Consider the following 12,133-nt stretch of genomic DNA (forward strand, 5'->3'; position numbering starts at 1 on the left):
AAAGATTAAAATTATCGACGAAGTCCCAACTGCTCAGTGATATAAAGTAAACTAACTCACAGACGGGACATTAGGTTGATACGTACTGAGGAAAAGTTCTTTAAAACCTAAAAGAGCTTTCTTGGAGAAAAAACGGGGTGTAAAATTGTTAGGCTGGAGAACTCCCTAGATTGAAACGTATGCTAGCGTAGAGACCAAAAGTAAAAAACAAACACTTAGTTACTCAGATTCAGATATAATTTAACAGGCTGCAATTAACGCCGTATTATTAAGAATTTATTTATTTATTTTTTTTTTTGAAAATTTTCGCCTGACAAACAGATTTAGGGTTAAAATTAGTGTTAACCCTCGGGCGGTCTTGCTTAAAAAAATCATAAGAGTTAACGCGCGACGGCACTTTATGCCGAAAGCAGAAAAACGTATAAATTAAGTTCAAAAAGATGTACTTATGCTTAATATAAAATTCTAAATAATCGTAAATCGGAGATAGTTAAATCTAATATTTTATTTCAAAAACGTGGAAAAATAAAACATAGAGTCGATCCTACTTGGTGTGAATTATTTGGTAAAAAATCGGGTGGGATTTTTTTTTAAGATGGTAATTAACGTTAGTCCAATTTTATCAGATATTCAGCTAATAGATATCTTGTAAGAGCCATCAAACTGTTGAGCGTAGTATATTTGAAAGTTCCAGGTATAGCACGTCCTTCTGTCAAAAAGCGCATGTCACATTTCATATACAGGGTGTTTGGTAGGTCGATGGAAATTTTTTAAGGGATAATAGGGGACGCCATTTGCAAAATTTTTTGCTTATAATGTATCGGATGCCCTGCACATTGTGCACGTGCTGTTAAGGCTTGGTTCAACAATCACTATCCCAATAGGTGAATAGGACGAACTGGACCGATTTTGTGGCCTGCTAGATCGCCCGATTTAACACCGTGTGACTACCACATCTGAGGCAGATTCAAAGAACTTGTTTATCAAATTCCAATCCGAACTAGAGCTCATTTAATGGAAAGGATTATCGAAGCAGCTGACATTATAAGGGCAGAACTGAGGTTAAAAGTAACCACATCAAGAATACGATGCAGGGCAAGAGCGTGCATTAGGAATAGTGGTTCTCATTTTGAACAACAATGACTGTTTTTTTAAGTTTATGTACATACTTAATAAGGCATTAATGAAGGTTATTTTAACAATGCATTAAGATTCAACATCTTAGATAATTATTTTTAAAAATAAAATAGACGAACAGCCTTATTTTCGAATATTGACAAATTTAGCTTTATTTCGGAAACGTTAACAGTTTGAGCGATACATTATTAGCAAAAAATTTTGCAAATGACCTCGCCTCTTATCCCTTAAAAAATTTCCATCGACCTACCAAACACCCTGTATAGTGACAAATTCTCCTAAACTATAATTCCCTTCGAAATTCGTGACAAAATCCGCATAGTTGAACCTGATAAACTAGAAGCCATGTATGAAGTCCGATAACTAATTAAGCGATGATCAGTGGGCCTCAAACAGTGGCTTTAAAATTTAATTCCAATCACTTGAAGAGTAAATGATTTAATTTTCTATATTTTATGTTCAGTAAGAATCTTGGAATTTGTTCTATTAAAGGCATACACATTACACATCACATTACACATCACAAGAAATTAAACAAAATTTTTTTAAATTAAACTTGTTGAGCAGAGTCGTAGTAATAAAGTTATTAGAATTAAATGGGAAACCGGTCTTCATACATGGTCTTTACTTTAGCAGCTAATTTGTCTGTTTTCTCACGATCTTTTCTGGTTAGAATACTTTCAAGGCGAAAATTACGAAGAAGAAAGCTCTTATAACTGAAAGTGATATTTCAGTAACAGTAATAACATTCCAGTTCCATCTTTGGACCATAATTCCAAAACATTTGCATGATTTATTTTTTGACTGCAATTTAAAAAGAGCTCCAAATAAAGCCTTAATTCGATTACATGACGTTAATTTGTAGTCTCTTTCTCTTTCATATCGGTGGTTATAAATGTAAGAAATGATTCCAATTTAGTCGAGATATTTTTGACTGATCCTTTATTATAAGGTTTGCTTTGATTTTACCTAATGTTGCTAGTGTGTTCTTCCAAATATTTTCGTCATCTTTGGCAAAATCAGAGTTGTGCATTTCCATTGAATCCGAATTTTGGAAATCTTCGTCTCCGAATTGTCCTGAGTCGCTGTTGTAGTATTCTAGATTAATTTCTTCAACCTCACCTTCGCCTTAATGGATAAACTCCATTATATCCTCGACATCTGGCAAATTATTGGCAAATTCTTGTAATTCTATGACCGTCAAATATTTTTTTGAATTATTATCCATAAAAATGGAAAAACGGTACTATCTAACAAATTAATACCAGATTTTCTTGCACTTCTTTTATAAACTGCTTTTAATATATCTATAAAAACCTAAATGGCATTTTATTATCCATATTTCGTTTACCCCTTATTCCGTCCTACGTAAAACTACAAGCAAAAATTTCTATTTCTTTTCTCCGAATTCTCTCTCTGTCGTACACACACCTAAACTTTACGCACACAGGATTTCTCTCACCGGCCATGGCACCTGTATGCTTTTGGAAGAAATTTTGACAAATTTATCTCTGAAAACTAAAAGGATAATTTGTAAAAATACTTTTTATTAAAACGTCTATTTATAGAGACAATAAACTGGATACGGTTTTAAAAAGAACAAATACTAAAAAAAAGTCTATTATCTTACCATTCTACAAATCTTACCAAAGTGGTTACACAAACATTTTTAAACTAACAATATTGAGTAAATAGATGTACGATGCTGTTTCTTTAATAAGTAAAGCCAACACCAGAAACCAGAACTCAATGTCAGATACATTACAATTAGAACATTCGGCATAGAGCAAATAAATCAACATAAATAATCAATGCAATCATTGATGTCTGTTGAAAAATTATGACAAAATTCCACTTGGGTTGTTATATTCTTTTCATACAATATGGTTTCTCTTGTGAACATAATTCGATATAACAGACATCTGGTTTTGGTGTTTTTAAGCTTTCATAAGCAATTCGATGTAATGAAGCATAACAAAATCATTGAAGCGTTTATAGAACACAAATTCAATCATTGCTACACAGAAGTACCTTACAAAATATATCAGCCAGCAACAATCATCACTACCTTACCAAATAACAACATAACATTAAGTTTCAAAATCATTTATGAGTTGGACAAGTAGACAAAAGCAGAGTATGTTAGGTAGACTACAGCCACCCACTTACAGCGAAAGAATGAATGTAATATATACTGAGGAACTTTAGGCAATTCTTAATACATTAAAGCAATATATAAATACAGAAACAAATGTTATTATAAGATTCATTGAGCTCACTACAAAGATTTAAACATATCCCCTTCAAATACCAACTTAGTACACATCAAAAACATTCATCATTTATAAACTTGTGAAACAATTACATTTATATGGATTATATCTAACGTAAGATCACGAATTAGTTGATCAAACATCATCTAAAGCTGTAAACGACACAGTTTCTATTATGCCAAACATACGAATTCTAGATCAGAAACCGGCAATGAAAATTCATAAGCATATCGGGCAAGGTATATGAAATAAAACAGATTCCAAACTAAAAAGATTGTTCTCCCACTCTAAATATAAGATCAAGTAAGTACTCCTCAAAAGATTACCAATTGATCACATTCATGATCATATCATCGCTAAAGATCTTGACAAGATCTAGTGACAAAATTTAGTATGAAGTGAAGTGATGAAATTTTAAAAAATCATCAAACAGTCATTAATAAATCTCACCATCAATAAATTTAGAAGTTAATGCAGTTAAAAAAATTATTTTAGTTATTTTATAGTAAAAGGCGGGAGCCTTCTCAGAACAAGAGGTGGTCAAATAATGGCGTATGCAGACGATATTGCTATTATTGCAAAGAACAGGAAAATAATGAAAGAAATGCTAGAAGATATAAGAGAGAAACGGGAGGTAATGGTACTAAGATTAAATCAAGAAAAGACAAAAATATTAAGATTAGGGAAAAAGCCAAAGAAAGAAAAAATCAAAATAGGAAGTTCTGAGTTTAAAGAAGTAGAATACTTCAAATATCTAGGAGTTACAATAAGCAAAAACAGAAACAGAAAAGAAGTCCAAAATAAAAGAAAAAGTATTAGCAGCAAATAAAGCTTATTTTGCAAACAAAAGATTACTTAAAAGCAAAACACTGACTAAGAAAACTAAGATGAACATTTATAACACCATAATTAGGCCAATATTATTATATGCAGGAGAAACAATGACGATGGTTAAAAAAGATGAAGAAGACTTAAGAATAGCGGAGAGAAAGATTATGAGAACCATACTGGGACCAATCAGAAAAGAGCAAAATGAATATAGAAGCAGAACAAATGCAGAGATTAAGGAAGAACTTAAGGAAGACATCGTGACTAAAATAAAGCAATGCAGAGTTTGATGGTTAGGTCACATTTAGCGAGCAGGAGATGAGGCAGTGACTTACGCAATGATAGAATGGAATCCAGGAGGAAGAAAGAGAAGGGGAAGACCAAGATCAAAGTGGCTGCAAGAAGTTGAAGAAGACCTCCAGCAGGAGTCAGAGAAAGGAGAAGAAAAAACTAGAGACAGAAAAAAATGAAGAGATATCGTCAAGAAGATAACATAAACAACAGGGACTGATCCACCCAAGAAATATTGCTGGGGTGTATAGCCATTATATATATATATATATATATATATATATATATATATATATATATATATATATATATATATATATATATATATCTGCTACAGGGGAGATAATATTATGTACACCTGGCACTTCAGCAGTGCTACCAACTGCTTAAAAGTGACAAATTTAAAAAAAAATAGTTAATTTTTTAAAGTTTAAATATAAAAGTTGCATGGAGTATTCTGAGGTCATTTATTAACGAAATATTCGTGTTCAGCGACCTCGAAACATCCGATTAATGGCTTTCGACTGATTTTGAATGAAAATAAAATTAAACTCCAGAAGACGAGGTCCACCATCCACCAGGTAGCTCGAAAACCATCTCCATCATAATATTTGTATTCAGCGACCTCGAAACCCCTGAGTAATGACTTTCGACTGATTTCAAATAAAAATAATAAAACTCCCGGAGACAACGTCCATCATGGGCACCAGGATGCTCAAGGACCATAGTGGTTATTATATTCGTGTTCAACGAAATCAAAAAACTCTGTGTAATGAATGTCGGGTGATTTAGAATGAAATTAGCATACTCCAGGAGATGAGGTCCACCTGGACACCAGGTAGTTTGATGACCCTCGTCATTACCATATTCGTATTCAGCGACCTCGAAATCCACTGAGTTGAACTCATTCCTGTTGATATTTTCTCAGTTGCAAATTTTTCAATTTCTATGTACTTTGGAAATGCATTTTGCTTATGTACAAAATGTAATTTTCATTTTATTATCATGAACTTTATTCAAAAACTCTCCTTACACTTTCCTGAATCGAATGCAAAAAGTAGCACACTGATTTATCTTGCGAGTGGAAAATTGGTAGGGTGAGTGCTTTATGTTCTCGCCTAAATCAGACTGTCCTGCTAGAAGTCTCACAGTTCACACTGATAGTCTCAGAATATATCATCCACAAAAAATCAGAATATATCATCCTGTAGTTGGCTGTATACAATAAATCACAAAAATTGTATTAAAAAAATCCTTCATAAAAGGTATAATAATATAAAAACACTATCAGGCTGCATGACACAACATTTTCAGAATGAATATTCCATCATCTGTGCTTTTCTAGGTTTACACATTGGAAGCCTCTAAATATCTGGGTAAAAACCCTTTAAATATAGATAAATAAATTTTAAAGTACATTTTTGCTGATAAAAAACTAGGATTTTTAAGTTATAGATGGAATTTACTTCATGGCAATGTAGATCTCCAACACTGGGGTTGCTAGGCTAGGCATTAGATGAAGTGTCTATGAGGACTTGTTGATAAAGTGTATTCGTTTACCAAATTCCCATCAGCAAACATGAGCACGTGTTGATATTCGCCGTCTCATTCGTCAAGAAGCGATAAAATATAATTTATTACCGTAAGCGAGATAGATTCTCATGTTACAGATCCCAATTCGCCAACATTTTAAATTCTAATTGTATCGTGTTGATTTTTAAGTTAATATAATATTGTGTTATATTTATGTTATAGTTATTGTTAAGTTATTTACTGGTCGTGTTATTTTTTAGAGTTTAGTTTAATTGTGATATAATGATTAAATTTCAAGAAATTTTTACACTAACAGTTTCAAAAGTAAATATTTTTAAAAATCGTATGATACATAGGTCGTACATCAGTACGACCCTGTTTGGCTTACACGTGGTTCTATTGACGATTGGGCATTTGTAGAATGAATAGGGTTTAGCAACTGAATGCTCTAAGCTTGCAGCTCTGCTAGTTAACTTTTTCAAATGTTAGTTGATGTTACAAATTATTACTCTTTAAAGAGCACATTATTCACCATATTTGGACAGAAATATATGAACAGTTTTGATCTATAATATTATTTTAATTCAAATTTTAAACTTTTAATCCACAAATCCACAGTATCTCAATAAAACAGAATGATGAATCACCCTCAAAAATATTTCAGACTACTCTGGGTCACCCTATATATACTTTATATGGTATCCAACAGAGTTCAATTATTGCACCATTTACAATATATGCACAAAACCCTACAACATTTAATTTGCTTATTAGGTATGCTTATATTAAGCTATTATTACTACTAACATAAAATATGATATTAAGATACTGGTAATTTATTATTTTATGCTGTTTTTTTCTCTTCATTTAGTATCACCAAACACTTTTAAGCAATTCTATTTATCATAAAAAATGTCTTATTACTGGAAATCACACACTAATGAGGGTGTAAAATTTTTTTGTAAGTGTTTATCAGCGAAAATCTTTTGTTACGAAAATTCCAGCAACATGAATTGACAAAATTACATATCTCCATAAGTTTGTATCTTCGATCACACTAATATATATCCCCTTTATTGACATGTCCTGCCTAAGTGTTTCCCCCTAGGTCTTATTTGGTCTTCCTCTCCTACTCATCTCCCAGGACCTATAAATCAGCAATTCTTCGTATTGGATGATTAACATGAACATTACCAAACCATCTTAACATATTTATGTTCTCTCATTTTGGCATCAATTTGAGCCACTTCTACTAGATATCCAATAATATACTCATTCTTAATGTTATCCTTTTTTGCCACCCCACTCATCCATCTAAGCATTCTCATTTCCACCACATGCATCTGTTGTTCTTCTTTTTTTTTAACTGCCTACATTCAGTTCTGTAGACCACAGCCAATCTTATGGCTGTTTTATAGAATTTTCCTTTCACCTTCATTGAAATCTTTCTGTCATACAGCACACCACTGACTTCCTACCACTTGATCCATCCAACCTTAATTCCACTGCATGCATCTCTATTTCCCTGTTACTCTGTAATACCAATCCTAGGTTCTTACTATTATTACTTTTCAGTCATTTCACCATCCAAAGATATTATTGTATTTTTAGTAACTCCATATTTAAATGTACATTCCAAATATATCTCTGTTTTTGTCCCACTAAGTTTTAAACCTTTTTCCTCCTAGCATATTCCATGAGTATTACTCCTTCTCATAGTTGTGGTTACCTATTCATCAATGAGTATAATGTTCCTCCTAGCATATTCCATAAGTAGTATTATTCCTTCTCTTAGTTGTGATTATCCACTTATCAATAATTTATCAATGAAATATTTAAAAGTATCCCCAGTATACATATTTTAAATATACTATTGTCATGTTCTTATTTATAAGGATAGCTCTTCCAATAAGTACATCAATTTTCACACCCTTTCTAAATGTAAAACAATAATCTACAATGTAAATCTGAATGATTTCTTTTATGATAATCTGATAATACTGTGTTTGAAGTAGAATATTAATTTTTAGTATTTTTTCTAATCTTTTATTTCTTGAAAGTTGTAATCTTCTTATTGTGTACTCATGTGTTTCCCCTTCTAGGAAATCATGTTTATAATCATCAAATATTCATTTTCAAATATTGCTGGCCTTCCTCAAAGCTCAAATAGATATACTGTTCATATACAAAACTACTAGTTCAAGTTTAGGGTGTATTTATAATATAAGATTTCAGTAATTGTAGTATTATTTACTGTTTTATTAAATTTGTTAATGTGATCTCCAACTTTACTGAAGACTGAATAAGATTATATATTTTATATCCAGTAAAATATGACCATCTGGCCAATGTAAAACAAACTTAAATATTTTGGAGCATATTTATTAAATATGTTAAATATTTAAATAATACATTTTCATCTGAAAATCATCAGAAAGGTATTCATAAACCACAAAAGCCAAAACTTCATTCCAATCTAATACTCTAAGCTCTTATACAAATTAATCAATAAAAAAGTCTAAAGTTTGAAAGAAGACATTGTTACATAAAGGCACCTTGGGTATCAATTATGTAACATTAGCATTGGAAGTCAATTATGTAACCCCTAAGAATGTTCAATCAGGATAACATTTTCCTATACTATTCTTACTCCCTCTTAGATTATGTTCTAAAGTTTACTGATGGTTCCAAATAGGTGAATTTTGCTGAAGACCTAGCAGGATGGGAATATGTACATTAAAGATTGGGTATATTGTATACTGGACAATCCAAACAGATAGTATCAAGATATAATACAGAAAAGATATAAAAATCCAAAAAGAGGATTTTAATTTTTTGTAAATAAAATGGGTACAATTTAAAATATTTCATATATATATATGGTATCTAAAAAGTTGAATTATTTCATATTATATTGCTCCTAAATTTACAACAGCAAATAAAAACTAGTATGATTCATCAACCTTGATAATTACCTGACAATGTCAAATAAATCCATAAAGGTGTTATAGCTTGTTTGTACTACTTTAATGTATCTTATTTCTTAAAATGATGTAATATTGAGCAAATTAATTAAACACAGGAAAGTGTAGCACTGTTATAAGTGCTTTGAACTTCTTGCTCTAGTAACTTTAATACATCTTATTTTAGAATAATGTTTGGCTATATAAAAAAAGACATAAAAAAGAACTTACCTAGGCCCATTTTACAGAATATAGCTGCTGCATCGGTAGGGGCAATTTTAGCAGGAGTAACTACTGGTTTTTCTTCCACTTTTTTGATTATTTTTTCAGGTTTTTCTTCCACTTTTTTGACAAGTTTTTCTGGTTCTGTTTTCTTCTCTGGAGCTAAAACTGTAGCAGGAGCAGATGGTATAATTTTCTCTGGTTGTGGTTTTGGAGGTGCAGGTTGTACCGGTACAATTGGTTCCTTACTAATTTCGGGAACTAATGGAGGTACATCTGACTTAAATGCGTCTTCAAAAATCTCATGTTTGACAGTTTCTTTAGGCTTAACCGGTTCAGGATGCTCTTGTTCGAAATCTAAGAAGTGATCAACTTCTTTTTTCTCGGGTTCAATGAATTTTTCAGCTTCTATTAGATTTGCGGAGAATAATTTATTGTTTCCATGATCGAAGACAGAAGTAGCAGGAGGTAGTGCTGCATCCTGTAAAAATTGATCTAATTTTTCTTTACCTTCGCCTCTATCCAGGAAATCGTCTTCCAATAGATTTCTATTCATTTTTTCAGGAATCAGTGGATTTTGCAAAGAATGTATTAAATTGGAAGCACCGGCCTGATGACTCACCGCAGTCTTGGGCGTGTTATTGATTTCATGGACTGTTTCAGGTGCTGTCACCTCTTTGTCTTGTTGCAAACCCAACAAATCCTGTAAAGGACTTGAGTCATGTCCTAAATGTTCGAAATCATCCACCGAATCTACTTCCCTTTTAATGTTAAATGCTCCTTGTTCGATGTCTTTATGTTGTTCCATATCTAACTAATAATTTTACAAACACTAGAATATCCCGTTAATACAAAAATATTATAGATTTCTACTTCTTCCTATTGCACTTACCACTGTAAACTAATTTCGAACTGGGCTCCAAACTTGAAACTCCCCAAACATGTCAACAATGATGTCAATTTCCCGAAATCTGATTCGCTATTCGCAAAACAACGAATCAGAGAACAGTAATAAATGGGAAATATAAAGAGCTATTCAGATGATCTGTGCGAATTTTGGTTGTATAAATAAATTTTCTTGATAAAACGATAAAATGGAAAACCTATATTTAATAAAAAAATTTCTATCTATAACTTTAACTAATTAACTAAATATCTATTTAATAAATGATATAACCTATTGAATAGGCATATAGACAACTGTATTTCGAATACACCCGATCATTCATTAGCGGACGAATCTTAAATTCTGGAAGGTAACATAGGAAGCGAAGGAAATATTTATTTCTTTTTAAATAAAGCATGTTGCGCCCTTTTATGGACAGAAATTAAAAGGATAATAATATTCAGTGATGTAATTATTTATTCTTTAGAGTAATTAAAAAATTGTTGGTTTATAGAAAATTGTGATAGATTCAGCCTTCCTCGTGAGGTATGTTTAATTTAATGCGCTCTTCAGCATGAAGTAGTAGACGCAAATTTGAATTAAAAAAAACAAATAATGTTTTCTCAATGTATATTAGTGTAATTTGGGAAATGCGGAAATACTTGGTGGATTATGAAAATATTAATTTTAGGTGATTGGCTAGCATTTTAAATTAAAAGTTGAATCTTTTTGAGAACAAAGGAGAAATCATTATCACTTATTGTATGTCATTTGCAATAGTTTATATAACGAAAATATATATTATACGTATAAAAATCAATCTTATTTTAAATTTTCACAAAAAATACATCTATTTAGTTTTGGATACCGAATGTTTATTACACAAAGGATAAAATACATTAAGCAGCTTTTTTGTCTTGCGCTGTTATTTCTTTTGATTGCAGCGAGTTGATTCCTGTTATGGCTAGGTAAGAAACCTATGTCCGTTTATTTCCTTCTTCCAAATTTCACTACTATAAGTATAACTCCTTTTTTTTTTTTTTGAAAATTCAGATATCGACGGATTCTTGTCTAAAATAACATGGGGAATCCAAATCTAAATAGTTTTGGTGACACAAATGGCCAGAACAATGTTAAAACTGCATTTTAATTGGTTACAAAATCGGCCAGCTCTCAAATATGTTGGTGACAAAAACAGCCATCTCCACAAAGCACCAATCAGATGGCTTCATTCTATCACGTGACCTCACCACCTCAGATGAAACAGAAGACAGCAGTGAACTGAGCTATTCTGGTGTGTTGTGACTGGCGTTGTTTTATTGTTTAGTATTTTAAAGTTTTACTAATATACTAAAAAGATATCACTGTAATAAACCTACAGAAATAACATAGAAGGAACTAATGCTAAAGAATCTCCTTTGTTCAAAGGAAGAAAGAAACTACCAAATCCTTTAAATTGGAAAAGAGCCAAACAGAAGATTTTGATGTTAGTATTAAACCGTAACCTAACATTAAATAAACTAATAGACAAACTTAAATATCATTAATTCAAAGTTACTATTACTTAGGTCTAGGCCTAGGTATTAGAGTGAAAATGGACCAATTTCTATTAGGCCTAACCTATTCACACTTCACATTATTTTTATTTTTCTTTAACTTATGTTAGAATAAAATAAGTTCTCCTGACATAAAACAGTGTGTATTTTGGTTTTGAATCCAATGTTAGTTTTAGGTCCAGTTCAAAGAGATTGATGTTCCTGCATGTGGCCACAGAGGGAAGAAAAATTGCAGTTTACTGAAGATGCGAGGTAGACATAGGTTTTATAGTGCATTTTATTCTGAAAAGACAAAAGCCAGCCAATATGCTTTCATTTTTAAGTATTGCACAGCAGAATACCAAAAAGAACCAGACCAGGAGACTGATCAAGACATACTAAAGGCGTAACCCACCAATATTGTATTGAAACAACAGCAGAAAATTAGAGATATTGTGGAAACAC

General features: G+C 31.6%; 1 protein-coding gene across 2 annotated transcripts in view; it reads right to left on the bottom strand.

Annotated features, from left to right (window-relative positions):
• The window catches only part of Rtnl1 (reticulon), an 86,573-nt gene extending 76,407 nt beyond the window's left edge, over window positions 1-10,166 (bottom strand). For both annotated transcript variants that reach the window (XM_072535350.1, XM_072535349.1), the window contains exon 1: window positions 9,257-10,166. In XM_072535350.1, the coding sequence (XP_072391451.1) occupies window positions 9,257-10,055 (799 nt within the window). In that variant the 5' untranslated portion in view covers window positions 10,056-10,166. The remainder of the gene's footprint in view (window positions 1-9,256) is intronic.
• Between the last annotated feature and the right edge of the window lie 1,967 nt (window positions 10,167-12,133).

The sequence above is a fragment of the Diabrotica undecimpunctata genome, chromosome 6, assembly GCF_040954645.1.
Source record: "Diabrotica undecimpunctata isolate CICGRU chromosome 6, icDiaUnde3, whole genome shotgun sequence".
Lineage (NCBI taxonomy): Eukaryota > Metazoa > Arthropoda > Insecta > Coleoptera > Chrysomelidae > Diabrotica > Diabrotica undecimpunctata.